General features: G+C 37.7%; 1 protein-coding gene and 1 long non-coding RNA gene across 3 annotated transcripts in view; one reads left to right on the plus strand and one right to left on the minus strand.

The window, feature by feature from the left end:
* Window positions 1–10,946, plus strand: part of LOC124876190 — a 38,150-nt gene extending 27,204 nt beyond the window's left edge. Inside the window, exon 3 of the long non-coding RNA XR_007040240.1 lies at window positions 10,820–10,946. This is a non-coding gene — a long non-coding RNA (uncharacterized LOC124876190). The remainder of the gene's footprint in view (window positions 1–10,819) is intronic.
* On the minus strand, window positions 885–17,348 carry lrrc32 (leucine rich repeat containing 32). Of its 2 annotated transcripts, XM_047378755.1 has the most exons (4): window positions 17,110–17,348; window positions 17,001–17,038; window positions 10,832–10,925; window positions 885–4,796 (listed from the first exon to the last, which is right to left on the minus strand). In XM_047378755.1, the coding sequence occupies exons 3-4, from the start codon at window positions 10,919–10,921 to the stop codon at window positions 2,925–2,927; spliced, it is 1,962 nt and encodes a 653-aa protein (XP_047234711.1). In that variant the 5' UTR covers window positions 10,922–10,925; window positions 17,001–17,038; window positions 17,110–17,348; the 3' UTR covers window positions 885–2,924. The 2 variants fall into 2 exon arrangements, with proteins under 2 accessions (XP_047234711.1, XP_047234710.1); XM_047378754.1 differs by lacking the exons at window positions 17,001–17,038; window positions 17,110–17,348 and adding an exon at window positions 13,743–13,902.
* Between the last annotated feature and the right edge of the window lie 5,687 nt (window positions 17,349–23,035).

Raw genomic sequence — 23,035 nt, forward strand, 5'->3', positions numbered from 1 at the left:
TCAGAACTGCTTCACTGTGAACGAAAACAAAACTGAATTCTTGTGTTTGGTGATTGTACCCCTCTGTTAACTGATATCCTCGGCCCTTTTCCTCCTCCACTGTCAGGAATCTTGGAGTGTTAGACAGTTTCTTTAAATTTGAGAAGTGTTCACAGTTGTCAAGACTAGTTTTAAGCTAAGTCTTACATCCCTCTTAAAGACCTTAAAACTCGTGTTCATGCCTTCATTACCTTTAGATTAGACGACTGCAACTCCTCATATTTTGGACTGAATTAATTGCCTCTCCATCGCTTGCAGTTAGTCCAAAACACTGTTGCACATCTTCTGATACCATGACCACATCACCCCATTTTTAATGCATTTACACTGGCTGTTATTTCATTTTCGGATTATTTTAAAATTCTTTTACTCAATTTAAAATTTTTAATGGTTTGGCACCCAGTTATTTAACTGTTCTCCTGAACTTTTATAACCCAAAAACAGATCTTCAGGCCTTTAGTGCCAAATTTAACAAACTGCCCCTTGATATTCGTACTGCAGAGTCTGTACAACCCTTTAAATCCCTCCTTAAAACTCATTATTTTATGTTGGCTTTTAACTCAAGTTCAGTTTGAGTTCCATCAGACAGTTAGGTTGTGGTGTTTCCATACTTTAGTATTGGTTTGATCATAATTTTGCTGGTTTTAAGCCTGACTTCTGAATTTATTTAGTTTGTTTTTACTCTTTTGTAAAACACTTTGGCCAATGTTGTGGATGTTAAATGTGTAATATAAATAAAATTGCCATCAGAACCCACACATAATTATCCAAGAGGCTGCAAATGGCCCCCCTGGCCCCACTTTGGACAGCCCTGGTTTAAGTAATAAACAGTCACAAACAACAGGTACAAGTGTATGTTTACTGGTGTGTAATATCACAGGCATTGTTGTTGGAGGTTAAAAACATCCAAAAAGGTACTTTCACATTTTCATGTCAAATTAACATGGAGAGCACCAGGTTTGTGGTATCAACATGGACAACATGCTGAAGAAAATCTTACTCACACAGATAAAATAAATTACATTTTCATGGAATACAAACTATATTCTTAGTGTTAACAGTCACAGAAAAACAGAAAACAAAACAAACACAAGTTTAAAGTGCAAACTACACTGAGGGTATATTGCCATTTTGGATAAACACCTTTATGTAACCCTTCTTTATAAATAAAGAGCATTTTGTTTTGTTTAGAAGTGCTGTTTTCCTCATTTTTAGCTTAAAAAGCAAATCCTTTCTTCTCACAGAAATCTGTCTCAGTGCTGAGCTCCTTCAGTTGCTTTTAGCTGTCAGATCAACCCTAAAGGATCAATTCAGCTGCTTTGTTTTATTGCCTAGCACATAAGATGGAAATAATTGATATACCAGTCAGTTAACTATATTTCTAGATTTAAACAAGGCACACGATCGACTCTGCATAAAAACTGGAACTGAGGGTCTAAAGTAAGGTGGGATGTTTACATATTACAATATTTACATATTACATCCATTTTATGTGAATCAGGTTGTAGGAAAACAACATGCAGTAAAGTAGATAACTTGCAATAAAACACAGAGTCAACTATATGTTTATAGCACTTATTTTCACTACTTGATCTATTCCAGCACAGCCTAATTTGTTTTTGTTTAAGCGAGAAAAAAGGCATACAAAAGTAGATTTCTTAGAGCCAGTGTGAGTGCACAGCAACAGGTGGGGGAGGTTTCCCTGGCCTCTTATTATAAATAATTTGCAGGATTAGAAGGATTTTGTGGTTTTAAAACTTCGGTATACCTTGATACATGTAAACGGATCATAAGTATGAAGGAACTTATGAATCTGGAAATCAATGAGGATTAGAAGATCATGGAAACCTGGTATGCCTAGGACTTTAAGACCTGAAAACCTTGCAACATGATAACTTATAGGAAAACTTTACCAGGAGCATTTGGATCAGAGGTTTTTAGGAATATATATCACCTTTACAAGAAGAGTACTCATATAAGACCCTTATGTGCTAAAAAATGTTTTTAAGAGTTAAACATTTTAATACCATTTTCATGAGTAATTTAGATTTAAAGGTTAGTACCCTACTTGTCTTTTGTTTTATGGATTATTTCCTGTATTTGTGACAACCTTTTGTTGTTTGCAGGTACAACTTACACTGTCTATAATCTGAGTTTTAGGTTTGTAAAAAACTTCATATACAGATAAGAGACTGGTATCAATTTACATCCAAAAGCCAAGGAGCTAATTTCTGAAAATATGAGTTTTAACAATGGAAAGTACTTCAGTCTGGTCTGCTGATGCTACTGTCTGCTCAAAGTGTTTTAGTGTTGGTTCTTTATTTCACTCTACATTCAATAAATATGTGTCAGGTAGGCACCACAGTACTAAAAACAAGCATTTAACAATGCTGCTTCAGGCATCGAGGCACGTTTGTTTCATTCAAGCAAATCAAATCCAAATGCTGGCCTTAAGGTTCTACACTGGTGCTGGTGAAAGGTTCTGTTCTCTGTCCAAGTCTTCGGGTCTCTGCTGTAAAGTGCTGAAGAAGTGAGCACAGGAGGATTGAAACCTGGAGTTCCTTAAATGAAGCTTTCGAGTGCTGCATGAAACCGATATAAAATTCAGTCAAAAAGTCCAACCTTCTGTTGTAAGAACATATAACAAGAACTAGGGCCTTCGTTAGCTCGTCTTTTTGTTTTCTAGGCTGTACTCCACGACCACGACTTCCTGTTGGAGATATAAAGACATGTGCTCTACTGACAGCTGATTTGTCAATCAGTGATGGCTGTGTATTAGTAATCCCAGCTCAGAGCTTTAAATAGTCCATATGGAAGACTCTGAGAGGCACCATACTACACGTCAACATTTAAAACCTTCAACGGTCTGAATTTGATTGTTCTCCCTATGCATGAAAGCCTCGGCGGCGCTTCCGTCTCCTTGATTGGAAACATTTAACCAGCAGCCCCAGCAGGATTATCACGACTAATAACGTCACTACGACAACTGTTGTGTAGTTTGGGGGGTCTGGTTGATGACACATTTCCCGGGTCACCTTTTCAATATTCACAGGCTCTGGAAACTCCTCATGGACGCAAGTCACAGTCTCAATGTCGGGAACGACGATGGTGGAGTGCTGCACCATGTGGAGGAAGCCCAGGTTGTCACAGCAGCTCAGGGGGTTGGAGCCCATGTAGAGGGTCTTTAATGAGTGCTCCAAGGCAAGGATGGTGGATTGGTCCAGGGTGACCAGGTTGTTGTTCTGCAAGTTCAAGGACTCAATGGCAGACTCTTTGTTCCAGGTCGGTAGGGTTTTCAGCTGGTTGGTAGACAGGTCAACGTGTTTGAGGCTCTTCAGGAAGGTCAGGTCTGTGTTTAGGCTTGACATGTTGTTTTCCCTCAGGAGCAGGTGGACCAAGGAATGCTCCAAACCGAACAGGGCGTCCCTGTGCATGTCTAAGCCTGGATTTAGGGACACGTCTAGTAACTTCAGAGGGGTGTTCACAAACGCCTTTGCAGGGAGGGACCTCAGATTATTTTCAGAGAGATACAGGAAGTGCAAGTTGTAAACAGATGAGAAGGACACACAACCAGTCGGACTGTGGTGGTTTTCGTCGGTTGGTGTAAGCTCATGCTGGTTTTGTGGAGAGCCACAGATTTGCAGATTGTTCTGCTGGAGCTGCAGGTATTTGATGCTTGGCAGTCTTTGAAAAATGTGCTGGTCTAGGACTGTAAGGTCGTTTCCCTGTAGGAAGAGTTTTTTCAGGGACTGAAGAGAGTTCTCCCCAAAAGTCAAACTCTGCAGAGAATTGTGGCTTAGATTGATAATCTTCACCCTGTGCAGAATATCTTTAGACGTGACAGAAAACGAGCTGATGCAGTTGTTACTCACATTGAGGACTTCGAGGGATCCCATACTGGTAAAGAAAGTCTCTGGTAAGCTTTTGAGTTTGTTGTAACTCATGTCCAGGTATTTTAAATGACTCAGTCTTAAATTTGTGTCGTTCATTTGACTCCCCGTGCTGTTAAGTGTCTGAATATGGTTTCGTGAAATATTCAGAAATTCAAGTGCATTCTTTTCTGGGAGCAGAGGAAAGTAAAGCATTTTGTTTTCACTCAGGTCCAGAGAGCGAAGACTAAAGAAATTATCCGATTTTGCACTTTGGAAAAACTCGATGCTGTTCTTGCTAAGATTGAGAACAGCCAAGTTGTAAAGATTGAAGTCTATGATGCAGGTGATTGAATTCTTGGACAAATCGAGCTCAGTCAGATGATCCAAGGTGTCGAAAGCTCCATCTTCTATCTCCAGGATGACGTTATTGTGGAGGCTGATTTTCCTTAAAGACGACGGTCCACTGAAGGTGTTCTGTCCTATTTTTGTGATGCTGTTGCTGTCCAGGGAAAGGTTCACCAGAGATGGAGATTCAGTTAGAAAATAGTCTGACATACCTGTGTACAATCCATTGCTTGAAAGGTCTAATGACTCCACGGCTGTGAGAGGTCCGATGTTTGTTTTAGAGAGGGCAAAAACATTTAGGTGATTCCTGGAGAGATCCAGGACTCTCAGATCCTTCATTTCTTTGAAGAGTCCTGGTTGGATGAAGTGGATCTTGTTGGAATGAAGATTCAGGTGGTGGAAGCCAGTGTGAAAGCCTAAAGTTTCTAGCGTGAGGTTTTGAACCTGGTTTCGAGAAAGGTCCAGCATTTGCACTTCCTGAGGAAGGTTGACCGGTGCGCTTCTAAGACTCAAATCGCTGCAGAACACATCCATCTGGACCTAGGAACAAAGACAAACACAAGGGTCTGAATAATTCGGCATGAAGCCAGACAGCCTGACCATGACAGAGCTCAGACTAAAACTCTTATGATATACAAGCTAGTGAGTTAATAAAGATTACCTTTGACTGTTTATTTTAAACTAAATAATAAAAAAAAAATTTTAAAGATTTTTTAGCAACAAAGAAAACAACCCCTACATTTTTACAACTAGGTTCTGTCATTATCCATCTATTTCCCACCCTAATAAATTCAAGCATTTAAGTCATTAGGTGTAGTTTGTAACAGAAACCACATGGCCCAAAAACCCTGGGTCCAAAAACAGCTCATAAAGCTGTCTCTTCTGTTTTCTCTTCCAGCAGAGTACATTTAACTTCCTGACATATTTGTGGTGTTGTGAAATGGGCATTCTTCAGGGGTCATGAGATGGGTGTAAACAAACACGCTGATCTATTTAATGAGGGGCAAAACATCTTGTATCTGTTAACAGGCATGGAGGAACAAATAAGGAAGATTAATGAGAGAACACCACAGAAAGCTCACTCCTTTCTCTGTGATTCCCCTGCAGTACCAGTGTTGTTTATACTCATGTAATCTCAGACAAAATGTATCTAATCCCGTCTGTGTCACATCTGATTCATGCTAAGGTGGTTTATGTCAAAGTTATTCAGAGCAACTTTAGAAAATGGAAAAAGAGTTCATGTTTCCTTTTTGCCTTTGTAAGTAATTTTAAAAATACTCAAAAAGCCACCTCTAAATGATTGTTTTATGAAAAACTTTAATAAGCTCAGCTAAAGATGGATCCAACCTCACCAGCCTGAGTGGAAACTAAAACTAGTTTTTACTTTGCAATCCGGAAGAATACTCTGTTTTTTATAGACTGAATCGGATCATATTTCATAAAAAAGCTTTATTCTTATTTGAAAGAGGCGGCAAAAACTGGAAACTGAGAAAGTATTTTATTAGGAAAATGTTTACTTTGGTAAAATGAAAAATAGGTTAACTTTATAACCACTTTGTACAACTTCTGTTTGCCATTAGAAACAATACAGCTGAATAGCTCTGTAACTCGCTATATTCTATTCAGATACTATGTGAGAACCACAAAGACTCAAAATGTTCAGCATGGGGAGAACACAGCGCTGTTGAAGTTTTTTCTTCTTGTTTTGCTTTTTTGTCCCACTTAAATATTTTTAATTAGCCTGGCCCTATGTAAAAAGGTGATTGCCCTCCATCTTAAATCATAAATTAACTGTAATTAACCACATTCTTTGGAAAGCTTGGTTCAGTTTAATCAGCCACACCCAGGCCGTATTACTGCCAGACCTGTAGAATCAAAAAATCATTTAAATAGAACCTGTCTGACAACATGAAGTAGGCTAAAACATCTCAAAAACCAACAAATCATGCCCCAACCTACAGAAATTCAAGAACAGATGAGAAATAAAGTCCAAGCCTGTTCAGAAATCTGACTGATATGCTGTGCCATTAACTTAAAAAGGCTGTTCTAATTAAAAACAGTCCGGAAAGAAAGTGGGTCAAATTTATTCACAGCGATGTACATCTCCTAGTGCCAGTTCTCACAAATGCACGATAGTAGTTGTTTCCAACTATTTTTCCATAATCTTTCAAGCTGATGCGATTCTTGAACTGCTCAATTTCTAAATTCCTGTTGCAGCTAGCTGTGCCGCAATGCTAATACTTGCTTACATGTAAACAAAAACAAATAAAAAATTACCTCCTGTTGTACTATTGTTTGTCCTTTTTTATAGCAAAAATAATAAACAAATCATAAAATGTTTCACAAGTAATAAAGTAAAAGCTCAAGCAGGTTCAAACTGCTACTTTTCAAACATTCTGTAGCAGCTAGCTTTGCTGCAGTCCCAACGGTTATTTATTTTAGTTTCAGTTGTGCCATTTTCTATTCTGTTCTTTATTCAAACTAAAAACCATAACCGTACTCTTAAAATTTTTTTTACAACTGATTCCATGACTAAATATTAAATTAACAATGGTCTTTTAATACTGTGGGGTTTTTAAACTGGTACTTTTCTGACTTTATGTAGCAGCTAGCTGTGCTTCAGTGTTAATGCTAGTTTGTCACTTTAAATGGGAGCAACAAGTCTAGATAAAGATTCAGCAATGTTAGTTTTTTAATATTCCCATAAATATGATAATGTTATTTCCAGTTGCTTGTTTAAAGTCACTGTTGAGTCACGTTGCTATGGTGATGCAACCCCATTTAAAGCGTCTCGAGTAAATTTTACGACTTTTTCTGCACATTTTTCTATTGTTTTACAAAGTTACCTCATCTACTTTTCTTATGAAGAGATTTCACACACTAGCTCTTCAGTGCACCAGCTTTGAACTGCATTCATTGATGGTAATTGCAGACTTGTTTGCGGCTCTGTTAGCTGGCAACAGAAGTGACCGGACAGGAGGAAGAAGGAGACGGGAAACGACATTCAACACAGGACATCGGACTGGAAACAAACCAGGGATGTTGAAGGGCTTTCTGACCCCTAATCATAGATGGGTCCCTGAAACCTCGCTCAGTGTCAATCTCCATATTTCTGACCTCTTAATTCCTGACACCCTCCATTTTCCAGAACTCTCAAGTAGTCACAACCTACCTAAACCTTAAAATTATATACATTTTATACCAGTATGTTAGACTGAGAGCACAACACTGAGCTATAGAGCCATGATCATGTTTTTCCACTTATTCATTCCTTTTTCCTTATAAAAAAGTACATGCTGCTAACCTGAAAAGTATTATCTTACCTGATCTATGTCTCTGTTTCATAGAGCTCTATTGTTGTCTGAAAACCTGTGACATCATCAGTCAACTGCATTGCTTCACTATCTTGAACATACACACGATTGTTTATTTCAGCTTATTGTTACATACACTTAGAAAGGTAGGATAAAAATAATTCTAAACACATAATTTATTTCCTGATATTTTGAATTACATTTGCCAAGGTGTGGAGCTGTTTTCGAAGGTCTTTTGGAAAACTATGAACATATGTTACGTGGTGATGAGTGTAATAGCCAGGAGGAAAAAAAACAAAGTCTTAAAAGACACTGCAAATTTTCAAATTTCCTTTTTCATTGCTGGAGCTGCAGTCAGTAAATCTTTGATACAACCAGACATATTCTTTACTGTAGTCTTCAAAACTAGGAATTTTCTTTTCAGATGTGTGTAAATGCTTTTACTTTCTTCTTGCAATATTTATTCAGAAAATTACATAAAGGAAAACAGTGCATATGGTTTATAGGACATTATGAAGTAGCATCCACTGTACAAATCAGACCTTTTATGTGCTTTTCTAGTTTTTTTTGTATAACTTCGGCTGTCATTGTGAAAATATCTAAAAATGTTGGCCCTGGTTGGTAATCTTGGGGTAAATTTAAATTTTTTCTATATTTTTCACTTCAAGTTTTTGGGTTTTAAACTAAGTAGAGCAATCTAATCTAAAATACACATAGGGGCAAACTGATTGAGTTTTTGTAAGAAATAAATAAACTTTCATCAATAAACCTGACATGGCAAACTTTAAAAGGACATTTCTTTGTGTTTATGGAGACAAGTGGATGACAAAATAAAGGGATCCCGAAGGGCTACGGTTAAACTCTGAGGTTACACCATGACGACCTTTTATGCATTTTCTGTTCTTTCTTTTTCTATTTTTATAGAACTTTAAACCATAAGCAAATCATAAAATAGACCAATTATATTTTAAAGCAATAGCTAATTAGAGTCTTGAATAAATACTTTTCTAACTTTCTGTAGCTGCCATCTAATGTTAGCTTGTACAAAAACAGAAGCAAGTGGTGAATTAAATAACTTTTATTTTATGTTTGTCCTTAACAAAAGAATGCATAAATCCTAAAATATACCACCATTTTTAAAACAACTGTTGATGGAAGTGTTAAACTGCTACCTTTAGCAGCCAGCTATGCTGCAGTGCTAATGCTCGCTTGTAAACAGAACAGTTTGAAATTTAATTTGTTTTGTTATTTGTATTTATATTGGTATAACAAAAAACGTAATTTATCATAAAACACCTTTCAGATTTTCTAAAGTCATGGCTTATGGAGGTTTTTAATCACTACTTGTCAAGCAAATTACATTAACTAACTTCCTAAGCAGCTAGCATTGCTACAGTGCTAAAGCTAGCTTTAGACTAGCTAGATTTAAGCTACAAGCGTAGATTATGGTTCAGACACGTTATTTTTCTTTTATTTAAATTAATTGTTCCCTTTGTATTACAGCAGTTGTGGTCAATAAACGTGTGATGCTACCAGAAAATTCCTTTGCAGTATTTCTCCAGTCAAATACATAATGGATAAGATATAGAAAGAAGATGTAGGCATAAGACACTATTTTTATTATGTGGCCTCTGCTGTAAAAAATCACAGAAGTGAAACTGGAACTGATATTTGGGTATTTATAGTAACACAAATGACCTCATGAAAGTAAGAAAATGAAAGTAATGGACATTTTCTTCTATTTGTGCTTATTTCTTCTGACCTATTCACATCGAAACATTTGTCTTTTAATATATGTTACAGGTTAAATTCATCCTGTGAAAACGCAGCGGTGTGACTGCAGTTTACTTTCTGTAATTATTCAACATCGTTATAAATATTTTACGTATTTTCTGTTCTTTCCTTGGAAATTAGTGATCCTTAGGAGGTGATGATGTTTACAGCTGTCATGACTTACAGTCACTGAAAACTGTTACACACCTATAAGGAATGGGTCAGTTGGGATGTAATTTGTTGCACATGCTGGTTGAAGATGGGTATGCGAATGGGTCAGTCATTCATAATGGGCAGCAGAGGGTACAGCAGTTACCAAAGCATCCAACAGTGAGTCTAAACAGGACGTAAATGTCAGCACACTCACAGGATGCCTCGTGGACGCCACAGGCAGTATGATCAGTGCTTGACAATTTAATAAGGGGTCACATTTTGAGTTTGCATGAAGCCGGGTTGCTGTATTGTACAATTGTCCAGCATGTGCCATGTCTCAATGGTACTACACTGAATGAAGAGTATACCTCACTCACATGGCAACTGTACTAAAGGACCATCCAGGTTGATCAAAGCCTAAAAAGTGACCCTGATTGAACTCCATAGAGCACTGGTAATGCTGCCTGATGCATCTACAAAAACCCTCTACGTCAGCTAATCATCGCTCACTGTTAAAACTGATTTGTCAGATGCTTCAGTAACTACCTGATAACACTACTACTCTACTCATGGTGTCACTAAATATGCCATGTGGTGGCCATTCTAGACATGCCAGTTCCTTGCAAACCAAATCCTTTACACAACCATCGTATGTCTGCCTGTGTACCAAATTACATTCAAAACATACCCTGTTTGTGGTGTCTGAGCCTAACTTGGTGCCTCGTTGTTTATATTTACAGTAACCGAAGTAGAGACTCACAGCTACATTAAAGAATAACTGCTTGAAAACTGATGATTTCTCAGTGTTAAAGACAATAAAACACCTCAACAGCAAGTGACTTTCTGGATTGTTTTATCTTCTACAAAAGTAAAAAATAATCTAAATATTATAAGCTACAGAAATTTGAAGTTGTTGCAAAGAAACAATCTGTCAATAACGTACCTGAAAAATGATAGTAGTCAAGAACTAAAATGATTCAGATATCAGATAAATGATAAACATTCAATTATTTCCCTCCAACATTAACACAAACAGAATTCCTGATAATACCTGCTATAATACCTGGTAATGAAAGCAAGAAACATTAAGTTTAACCCCACAGGTAAAAACAATATTAAAAGGGTTTGGTTGTACAAAATAGCTCAAAACTACATGAACAAAATAAGTTACGATAATTTTCAAAAGGAGGATTTCAGCTCAGCTGTAATAGGCAACTCAGGAGAAATAAACTATATCCTAATAAAAAATTTGATTCACTGTCAGAAATTCAGAACAAAATACACCAATAACTACAAAAGCTGCACTTTGTTCCTGTTTACCAGGACTTTACTTACAACTTGGCATGGAGTGAGGTGTCGGGAAGGATGCGCGGATGCCGCCACACAGCTGGCCCACAGCAGGAAGAGCAGCTGGAAGGCGGCCATGGTCCTGCAGCAAACAGAGTCCAGATCACACAAATCAGGCACTCAATGCAGGAAGCAAGGTTTTGATGATATGAAAGGGGAAGGAAGTAGGCGCTGCGTAGATTGTGACATGCTGACCTTTGACAGTGCTATTTCTGCTCTTAAAATACAGAAGGGGCTTTTCTCCTTTATAGAAACTTCTCTTAGCCTGCAGTTCTCTGGTACTACGGAGGATGACTAAGCAATCAACAGGTTTCCATCGGTTCTCAGTATTTAGCTGAAGGTCATTGTTTTGAAACGCATAAGAAGACTCTTTTTTGTCAGACTACGGTGAGTCATGACTTCTGAACAAAACAAAACAACGTGTGACAGTGCAAAGCAGACAGACAACGTGGGAGTAATTAGTACTGAAGTCATGGTAAGTACCCATGGGAATGAGACGCTGATAAGCACGTGGAAATGTCAGTGAAACAAATGCCTTGCTGTGCTGAAAAACAAGAAGGCAATTTCCCTTAAAGTTTAATTCATGTAAGCTGGCGAGGCTGAGAGGAAGAGGAGCACAGACACGGCTTTTATGTAAAGTGACTCTAATGGGCGAGAAAAAGTCACATACCATAAAACTGCGTTGTTTGTTTTGAATGGAGCAGCGAGTTTTAACAGACGAGCTGCTTCACAGAACATTTATAATAAAACATCTAAAAAACTACATAATGTCTGATTCTCAAGCACACATTTCAATGTGCGCTTGAGACTGGGACTTCTTGTACCATTTTGATAAAAACATTTATGAGGAATAAGCTACATTGTAGGTTTAAACCCTTTATATGAATGAACCCTTTTGACCTCTCTTACCATCCTGCTTACTGTGCATGGTGCTAAAATAAACCTGGCTCCTGTTCCAGTTGTTTAAAATCCTTTACTTATTACTCTGACTGTAGATCTGCACATGTTTAGGCCAGTTTTATGCAGCCCTTTTCTGATTCATAAAGATCAGCAGACATCTACTTTATTTAAACTGTATGTTCTCTTGCCTTTCCTGTTTTCCCACTTTGGAGAAAGTAGGAGAAATAAACAAAATGAAAAGATATAAATTGCAAAAATGCTTCAGTGACTTATCAGTGATTATTGGAAATATGAATAATTGAAGGATGCCTGATGTTGTATAAAAATAATTATTACTTAATGTGTTTGTTCCCCCTTAATAAATATATGTACTCACATTTAAAGGTGCTTTTTACTAAATTGTTTATTGTGGGTTTATGCTACTGCAATAAAAGACATTTATTTTTAGGCTTTTTAAAGATTTTTGCGAGGAATGTAAATAAATGTGAACAAAAAATTAGATTTTTTCAGTCGTTTAGAAGGTTTTCATCATTAAGTTCTCTTGGCTTACTGTAGCTTCATTTTCCTTAAGAAGTTCTGAGATTTATTGCTCCAAATTGCTTTAAAAGATTTAAAACAAGATCTTAAAATAGTTTCATGGTTCTTCAGATGTTTTCGCTCAAACACATTTGAACCCTTCAGAAGGGTTTAAAGTTTAATGTTTCAAAAACAATTTGAACAATTTGGAGAATATTTTAAATTACGCAGTTCGCCACAACCCATGTGGGAGTCACAGCAAACATGTGGAAGAAGGTCCCCTGCTCACATGAGACCAAAATTAAACTTTGTGGCCTACATGCAAAACAATAGGTTTGGAGGAAAACTAACACAGAACATTGCAGAACACACACTCCCCACAGTGAGATACCGTGGTGGCAGCATGATGCTGTGGGGACTCTTTTCTTCAGCAGCAACAGGGAAGCTGGTCAGAGCTCAAAGGAAGGTGAATGGAGCTAAACCCAGGACAATCCTGGAAAAAAAAGCCTGTTAGAGGCTGAAAAGGATTTGAGACTGAGCTGGAGGTTCATCTTCTAGCAGGACGACGACAGCCAGAGCTACAATGGGAGGTTTTGGTCAAAACATGTTCATATTTTAAAATGGCCCAGTCAAAGTCTAAACCTAAACCTAAATCCAACTGGGAATCTGTGGCAAGACATGAAAGTTGATGTTCCCAGATGATCTCTATCCAGTCTGATTGAGCTGGAGGTAAGAAAAATGGGCAAAATAATTTTCATATCTGGATGAGCAAAGTGAACAGAAACCCCAAACACTTGCAGCTGTTGCTGCAGCAAAAGGTGGTTCTACAATGTATTGACCCAGTGGCATTAAATACAAATGCACACCACACTTTTTAGATTTTTATTTGTAAAAATCCTTTCCCTTCTGCACAGATATGCACTACTTTGTTTTGGTCTATTATATAAAACCCAAGTAATAAAATACATTGACACACATTGGCATCCCAGCCTTGTTCAGATCATTCTGCTCCACGCAGTAAAACTGCTTTAGTTACACACTGTATGACCTTGGGACTTGTTTTCTGTTAAAACAAAGTCATATTTTCAAATTGAACACATAAAACCTGTTTTGTTCCTCTTAATGATATTATCGTGGAAAATCACCTATGTATCCATCGTCTATATCTGCCTTTCCTTGCAGGGTCACAGGGGGACAGTGTCTCCCTCCATCACAGCACTCATTATAACTCAATGTTTGTCTTTTAAAAGTAGGTTATTGTTTGCAAAACATTCTCATTTGAAGCCCTTGGTGGAAGATTTTGATAGAAGCAACAATTATCTGTATCTTACAGAGTTTTCTGAAAAGTTCAAGCATTTCCCTCACCACAGCTTGCCAGTAATGCATATGAGCCTCAATATCAGTCTCTGCTCCCTCTGTGCAGCTTTCTTAAAAACAAACACCCCACATTAAAGGCTTCTTCTACAAAAATATATCTGTTTACCTCAGTGAATGACTAAAATTCTTCGTCGCAGTGCCTCCTGACCACGCTGATTTCACATCCTCATACACCCACTCACAGCTCGATACCCGCACCGCAGACCAAGAACAGCTCTCAGCTGACTCCTGCCTCCACATCAGGACGACTGCGGCTGCCGTCCGGCCATCACATCCTGTGAGAACATCCTACAACTGCTCTGCCCTCTTCCCCCTCCCCCTGCTCGTGGAAGAACCATATAAGGGGTTGGGAAGTCCAGAGACGACCCCCAGAACTCCCACCACCACCTCCTCAAAAATGAATCTTCACGCTGAACAGTTTCCCAGAGAAAATGCCTCTCAGACATCTCCAGTAGGAATTTGGGGCATTTTAGTTGAAATTCAACCTTCTCAACTCTCCATATATATGCATTCTTTAAAAGGCATCCTTATTTGGGAATGTTGTGATGCATAACATCTCCAGCCAAGGAGAGATCAGCTCCCTTTCAGGCCTGTGGGAGTCAGCTGGAGCTGTCATGTGGCTTTTCTCTGGCATCCCACACTGTTAACATACTATAAATGATAACTGTAATTCTAACAAGTAACAGTAGACACACAGACAGTCCTAAAAGAGTGTCTGCATGTCTTACCTTGATGGGAAAACATGATTAAAACTCTCACTCTCATCTGAACCAAGGAGAACCATTAAAATGTTTCCCTTAAGGCCTGAATCAGCAGGAAAATGTCTCTTTACTTTAGTATCTGGATACAGACACTGTAGATACTAAAAGGACAACATCCCTGAAAGATGTGGCTCAAAATGAGCTGCCAGACTGCCTCAGAGACAAGACAGGGACCTCAGAGTAGAGCAGTGTAATTAATAAGCTGAAGTGATTTGTGCATTTGATTAGGATGTTCTCGAAGCCTTTCATGAGTGGTTTTCTGTTCACATTCCTCTAGGAACATAGGGTTAGGGTTAGGGTTAGCCCTAACCCTAACCCTAACCCTTGTGATCCAGACCATAACATTATCCTAAAAGTAATTACAACTTTGAATTTTCCCCAAACTCTTGAATAGACTTGCTTCACCCTCTATCTCTGTAACTTGTGCACCTTGTTCTACCCTAGTTTTTCCATCCACTAAACTTTTAAATAATAGTACTCAGTACTCTGTGAACAGCCAGCTTCTTTACAAATGACCTTTTGTGGCTTGATTTCCATGTGGAAGGTGTCAAACTGTCCACTGGACAGTTGCCAAGTCATCAGTCTTTCTTATGACAGTGTAATATTTGTATAGGCCGTATTTTTGTTTATTAGCTGTTGGGAATTACGCTGACCTTGTTTTATAGTTCCTCTTTCAGTTACTTTTAATAGCATTTCAAACATGAACTAATATTGTGGTGTGGTTGAACCCTCAAAATTGTATCACGTTGTGTTAGGATAATACTAAAAAAAAGTCCTATTGATTATCTAGAAGGCAATAATTTAATATATAAATGCACAGTTATATTTGATGCATAATGACTTTTTGTATAAATTTAAGAAAGCACAAGCTTCTGTGACCTGGACTATTTTTTATTCATGTTCCAAGTCTTTTATATGACCTTCTTTTCTGCAAAATGACAACAGCATATTAAAACTCCTGCACCTCTGTTATAAGGATGTTTCTCACCTACTCCACTTTATCAATAGCTAAGTATTTTCAAGTCTACGGCACTGAAATGTGGTTCTGTGGCTCCAGTAAAATATATTATAGGCACTAAATATAATGTTCATGAAATAAAATACATTTAATTTAAAATGTTTGTGAGATTTAAGCATTTTAATAATTATTTATCTCCACAGTTAATCACAACTACCAGAATATAGATAGAAATTAACTGATGCATAATGGTTGAGAAGATGGAGACGTAACTGTAACCTGTATGACTACATGGCATCAAAAAATATTCTGAGGGTCAAAAGGGCACTTCAGTACCATTTTGTTGAAGAAATCCTTATTTTTGAGATTGTTATAATGAAATATAAAAAATACTTGTTTTTAATCATTTAAATATTTCAATAATACATCAGTGAATGATTTAGTGAAATCTTTATTTCAACCAAAAAATGATAGCAGGAAAACATGTAATAAAGATAAAGTATATTTAAGGCCTTCATATCAGTTCAAAAAGAAGCAGAAAGAGGCCAAAGTCTATTAAATCTAACCTCCATTTGTCTCATCGAGTTCAGACATCATGCATTTCAGTCTAGAATATCTAAATACTTTCCACATTATAAATATTTCTACCTAGAATGTATCCTCCATGTCAATTTTCCAGCCTACGCCATCCACAAATGTAACTATACAATTAGTTATTTGTTAAACAGTCTACAGCATCTACATCTATACCTGCAGACAGTCTCCTGTAAGATTTCCATTCATTGATCTATAGCCAAAACAACCAAACACTATCCAATCAGATCACCCAACAGTATGCTACCCACAACCCCACTGGGCACATAAAACTGTTACATCCATGTACTTTTAGGAATAGCACATTTTTAATATCATTTCTCAAGTTGATTTACCATAATTCATCATGAAAGTTGGAAATAATTTATTAATCCTAACATGTTTTACATATAAATATAATTATTTCCGTGTTCATTGAATTATTTCATGGTCCTTTGTTGCAGCACATCATGAATTTATGCTGAGTGAGGGGTAAAAATGCAGTGAGCAAGGTGACTGGTCTGCAGCTGAATTGCCGTGAAGATAAGCCAATCAGATGATAGATATCAACTCATATTAACAGTTTAAATTATTTCATTATGGACTGTAGCCGATGAAATATTAAATAACTAAATGCAGAGATATTTATATATGATTTTGACTTATGATGAATTCAAGTTATTGCTTATTTCCACATTTAATTATTTGACACACTTAAATAATTATAGATTTAAATACTGAACCGATTTCTTCCAGTTTTTCAAATCAAAGTAATTATTTATTGGATGGCGGAAATTTTAGTGCTAGACATCTATCTGGCGGCTGTAACTGCGCCAGTTACAGCCGCCGCCGGCGCCATAGGTGCACCGGCGTTTAAATGGAGCGGATCCGCTCTGAAAAGCTCCTGGGGTAAACAACGGATCAGCTGAGGAAGGGCCCCAGAAAGACACCAGACACATTTAAAGTTAGGACACTGGCTTTGCTTGACAGTCACATGTATAAGGTTTAATGCTGCTAACGTTAATATTTAAGTTTTTACAGAAAGAATGGGAAATAAACGGTATTTTCTCACCTTAATGTCGGTGCAGGAAGTTCTCAGGTTACATTCTACTGCAAACACAACAAACACAACTAAGCAAAGTCACCTGAATAATCCACCGAGTGTGTAAGAAGGGTCTTACCTGAGCATGTTGTCTGCTGGGTCTCGCACAGTAACAGCTGGTTTGGTTTCATATTCACCACCCTTTTCTCCATCACCATTTATCTGCTTGCATCATGTTACACCTGTAAAGGGACTTGTCCCACCGGGATTCCCAGACTTTTTTTTGTTTCCTTTTCGCTTCCGGTGGAGCAGCCACCGACAGCTGAGTGGAGTTTCAGGCTTTCCCTCATTTCTTGTTTTTTTACTCTGAGAAACACAAATGGCTCCGTGGAGAATTTTTCCCACAATATTTATCTGTAACTCGATGACGAAACGGGGACGATGTGTCGCTCTCACCTTCTGGAGTCTTCTGCCACCTGCTGGTGATAACCAAACACTGCAGCTTACTGTGATCTAACCTGTACAGGAGCATCAGACCCAATAAAAAATAATTATTGAGAACTTCATTTATGTTATTCATTCACTAAATGAAACACATTACATAGATTAATTACACACAGACTGATGTTTTAAAGCCTTTATTTCTGTTATGATTTTCTGCTTACAGGTATGATAAAAACATTACAAGATTACAAAATTACATCAGGCCAATAAAAACGATTTTAATATATTAATGTGAGCTTAATGAAAACATTTTTTAATCCTGCGTAAAGTTTGTTTACTACTTTTATTTCACAAACGAACCTCATTGGAAAGAATATTCTAATTTATTGAATATGACTGTTTATAGATTCAGTACACCCAGTGCTACATCTCAAGTTTTTATTTCTGTTAATTTAAATGATTATGGCTGTCAGCCAATGAAAACCAACAATTCTGTTTCTCAGAAAATTTTTATATTGCAAGAAACCAATAAAAATAATTTTTAATAAAGAAATGTTACTTTATGGGAAAACTCCCTAACAGATGTCTACCTGACATCATGCTTCCCTCTGGCTTTATGGAGATGCCGATTTTATTTTCCAGCAGGACTTGGTACCGGCCCAAACTGCCAAAGGTTCCAAATGCTGGTTCAATGGCCATGGTGTTACCCCTTTGGGGTTCTGGCCTGCCCAGAACCCCAAAGGCAATCTATGGAGTTCTGTCAAGAGGAAGATGAGAGACACCAGAACCAACAATGCAGATGACCTGAAGGCTGCTATCAACATGGGCTGCCATTACACCTGAGCAGAACCGCAGGCTGATCTCCATGCCACTCCACATGGATGCATGAATTCATGTAAACCAGATACTGAGTACTGATACTCTACAGTTCAGTAGGCCCACATTTCTATGATAAAAGTGCTTTTTCATTGGTCTGATATAACGCATATTTTCTAAGAAACTGCTGTTTGGGTTTTCAATAGCTGTTAGCCAGAATGATTAATATTAACAGAAACAAACACTTAAAATATATTACTGTCTGTAGAATTAATCTATTAAAGTTTTACTGTATAAACTCTTAGGAGATATTCTGATATATTGAGATTCAGCTATAAATGCAGGATTTCTACACATTTCAGGTCAAAGTTTCATAATTTTCCAGACAGTTTCAGGGGCCTTTCTCTGTCCTGTATCATTTTAAAGTATAAACTATAAATTAACTTTAGATATTTCTACAGTGGTCAGACTCTAAATGCAGAACCTGGAAGAAACCCAGACCAATCGAGCTGAAGATGGACGGAGGCACAGACTGGACCAACAGACAACTTTACGACAATGGGATTGGAAATAAAGTCTGTAAATACAGCATTTTTCCACACTCAGTTAAAATTGAAGACTCTGAACTCAAAAGCATTCCCTTTATATCCAATTTAATATTTAGTTTTCTGTTGAAGTATTTCCACTCCTCTTTTGGCTTCTACCGGCGCCCCCTGTTGGAGGGTTCTGTTCTGACCCAGTCTATGAAAACATTGAACCAAATAACAACCCTCCACACCAGCCTGCATTTCTACCAGCTTGTTGAACCATTTATTTCTTTAATCAACGTAGAAAAACATGCCGAATTAGGACCAACTCAACTTCTGAATCTTTAAATCAATAAGTTCTTTCTCTCTGGTAAAAAAAAAAATACATTGTTACTGAAAAATTCTGATGTTTATATTTACATTTATATTTTCACTCAAAATGTGACTTTTTATTTGTTTGGAAGAGTAAAATGTTAAAAACGATCAAGTCAAACATGTTCAGGGTTTCTTAAGAACCAGCGATTAGATGTGAGAGCGAAATAACGAGAGCACAAACGTGGTTTATTGGCCAGGAGTAGGTTTTATATAAAATTTGAACAGTGGATACAGAGGTGATATGTGTATAAAAAAATACATCCAATAAAAGGAATATAAATGAATCCTATCTTTTCTATTTTTAAGCAGATGTTCAAGTTAGCTGATGAAATGTAAAAGGCACTAAATGTACAACATTCCAGTTTTAAAGACATTAAACAGAGGCCATGGTCATTCAGAGGAACAAAAACAAACAATAATCACAGGCCATTCGTTGTCTTTGTTATGCAAGACATAGTGCAGATTTTAAACAACATACCAAACAATTCGTAAATAACACACAACTATGTAACCATCAAGAAACACCGAATGCGCTCTTTAAGACTCGTCGTCCCAAAGAGCGAAACCCTCCCAGCGTACATGAACTCAGCCGGTTCGGGAATCTTTCATAATTTATACTTTACATCACAATTTTTACAACATCACTAAACACTGCAAAAAGTCACAATTAGAGGCAAAGCGACCAGCAGTTAAGGGTTTGTCAGTATCTTAATAGTTCCTTTTCCTGTTGGTTAGTCGGTACGCTGACATGCATGCTGCTGAGCGGCAACGGAAAACAAAACAAAAACCAGGTTAAGAGGAAGAGCCTACATTGTTTGGGGTCAAAATGGACAAAACTAGGATTTCTTTTGTAAGGAGCTAGTTCTGTAAAGTTAATGTATCTCCGCACCACCAAACTAAATAAAATGGAAGAGAGGCCAGATTACTGACCACTGTTGGTTGGTAGTGTTACAAAAAAAAAAAAAGAAGAAGAAGAAGAAATGTCTCCATTCAACAAAATAGGATTTTAGTGGAAGGAGAAAACCCAGCCCTTTTTGGAGCTTCACTGCTCAGTCACGTATTAGAGCAGAAACACCAACCAGAGTCTGAACAGATCAAGAAAAGTTGGAATTTAAATGACTGAAATTGTATTTTTTTTAACCTTCTATGGCTTTGATACAATCACAGTTTCAATTTCAGGATTTAATTTTTTAAGATTTTAGGACGGAATGTTAGGCTTAGAGTGTGAAATCACATGCGCCAAGGCTTAACCCTGAGAAATATTCGGAAACTTTTGGGAATTTAAATACTGCACATAGTGAGATCTCTACATGTACAGTTTCTTCATCAAAATCAAGGTATTTTTCTCTATTTTCACCCAATGTGTCTCTCACAGCTAAAGGCTCCATGTCATTTTGTTAATTTATGCAAGGACTGTTTATTTGAGGTTTAAATACATAGCCAAAAAAAGGTGGGAATCACCATAGCGACACGTGTATTCCTCCTTTTTTTGGTTGGGTGCTGAGGACGGCTCTCACCCACTAAAAAAGGGGGAAATCACTACAACAGGCGGCTCTGCATTTTCTCTAATAAATATTTATTTTATTAAACCTTTATAAACAAAGCCTTAAGTTACAAGTACAGATGTATGAGTTTGTCTTCAATGGAGTGAAAAGATTGAATGAAGCAATCTTTCATTCTGGCAATTTTGAAGCATTCAGATGAAATCTTCATGCAGGCACTGCGTATGTTTGAGTGTCTGGTTACAAAGAATTAAGACTTTAAGAGAAAACAACAAAGAGATCAGCATCTTTCAGCTAACTATTGTCCTTCTGGAAAGACACCCACAGGCGCACCACACCGGAAAGAGTTACAGTAAACAGCACTACATTTTCAACTGGTGAAAAAAAACACAAGTATAAAACAAATTTGGCTTTAAAATACATTAAGACAAGGAAATAAAAATTTGGAATGCATTTAAAGCTCAACATCTGCAAAGTAAAACCGTTCATATTTGGCCCATTAATGAGGAAAAACATGATACATACAGAAAAAAAAAAGACATTTGGAAAAATGCTTGTTTTTTTAGTAAATTGCATGCAAACAGTGTATTTAGAAGTTGTTTTGTTACAGAAAAATAACATCTCCCAGTTTTTATAAAAAGAGAAAAATTCACCTCAGCTGAACATTTATTAACGTGCGTAGCTTAAAAATCAAAGGAATAACATGAAGCTAAATAACAAAGACCCCGCCAACAATTCAAATTAAATTAAACTCAAAATTCTTGATTTTTAATCTGCTGTTCCACTGAGGTGAAAATCCAAAAAGGGAGTACATGTTTTATTTTAAAAAAGGTACCACAACAGCATGCCAGAACTTTACAGAGAGCTGAAAGCATTCACAGTAACAAGATGTCAGGCGGCTTCTTCTGCGCAAACAACTAGCTGGGTGAGCTGACCAACTTCACTTCGTAGATGTTACTATAACTGCATGCAATGTTACCGCGCACCAATATCTAACTTTACATCATTATACGCCTCTACAAACAAGATCACAATGGAGTTGCATATGATGGAGATCAACTGTGGCTTCTGCAGACTGTTGCACCAGCACCAGAAAGGCTACTTTAGAGTTATTTTACCCACAAGCTGTGATCACAATTGCCCCAATGTCAAAACGACTGCTTGGTTGCATGTTTTGCTAGGCTATTTATTTATTCTTTTAAGATATTTTTTCAGCACTAGTGGCCTTTATTTTTTGACAGTAGGCAGACAGGAAAGAGGGGTAGAGAGAAGGGGAGACATTCGGCAAATGTCTTCGGGTCCAGGACTTGAACCCGGGACAGCCGCTTCCGAGGACTGTAGCCTCCGTATACGGTCGCGTGCTTCACCCCTACACCATCAGCGCCGCACCTGGTAGGCTAATATTTTTGAGTGTCGTAGCAGCTGATATAATAAAACCTTCTTAATTTTTTTTAAGTTTAACAGCGCCTGCATTTCATCAGAGTAAACATTGTCGACTAAAAGCACCACGACGTCGGGATCTTAAGTGAGGATCAGAACCTGATTTTCATAAAAGGATCAGAGCATATTTGGCTGAATACCTCTTTCCTCGCCTCCCCCATTTGTCAGCACATAATTCAAGAGTCAAATATTTCCTAGTTAAAATGGGGCACTCCTCTAAGAGTTCATAAGGTGTCGCTGATTTCTGATGAAACGCATCAATAGCCCATTTTCCATTGCTTGTGGGAAGCGTCGGGCTTTTGAAAGACCAGGGTGCGTTTAGATCCAAATTTACCTGGGTAATTTCACTTCGCCGGGGTCTTACTGGTCCTGGTCTGCAGTAGGTCTTTCCAGATTTCCCTGGGATTGTTAAAGGTTGTGTGCAGCAGTTGCATTGCGCCACTAGCAGCTGAAATGGTGGCGGTGAGAATACACATTTATCTTTTTTTATATCGTTAATTTTTCACGTGAAGTAAGATCTTTTTAAGCGAGAAAGTAGACCTCAAATTTTCATCTGTGCTGTCTGTTCATCAAGATTAGAGCCTACATTGAAATGTTGTTTTGGATTTCTGTCGAACAGCAGAGCTCTGCTTACAGGCTGGTCTGGCTGCTAAGCTAAGTTAGCCAGGTGGTTGGACTGGGACTTCCCCACTCACCGCTGCCTGATCTCGCCCGGCACTCTGGGATTTCCCGCAACCTGTTGTTATCAGTTTGTGGTGGCTGAAAGTGAATATAAATTGTTGGCTTTTCATGTAAACCTAACTTGAGGGTGAATTCTTTATTATTTTTCATTTTTCGCAGTTTTATGCAGACAGTTCTGCAGGAGGAGAGACCACAGTTCCAGGTTTGGATGCAGTTTCTTAGAAGCTCCAAGGGATCTTCTTCACCCTGGTGTCCTGCCATCTTTTATTCCACTGTCTAC

The sequence above is a fragment of the Girardinichthys multiradiatus genome, chromosome 11, assembly GCF_021462225.1.
Source record: "Girardinichthys multiradiatus isolate DD_20200921_A chromosome 11, DD_fGirMul_XY1, whole genome shotgun sequence".
In the NCBI taxonomy this organism is placed as follows: domain Eukaryota; kingdom Metazoa; phylum Chordata; class Actinopteri; order Cyprinodontiformes; family Goodeidae; genus Girardinichthys; species Girardinichthys multiradiatus.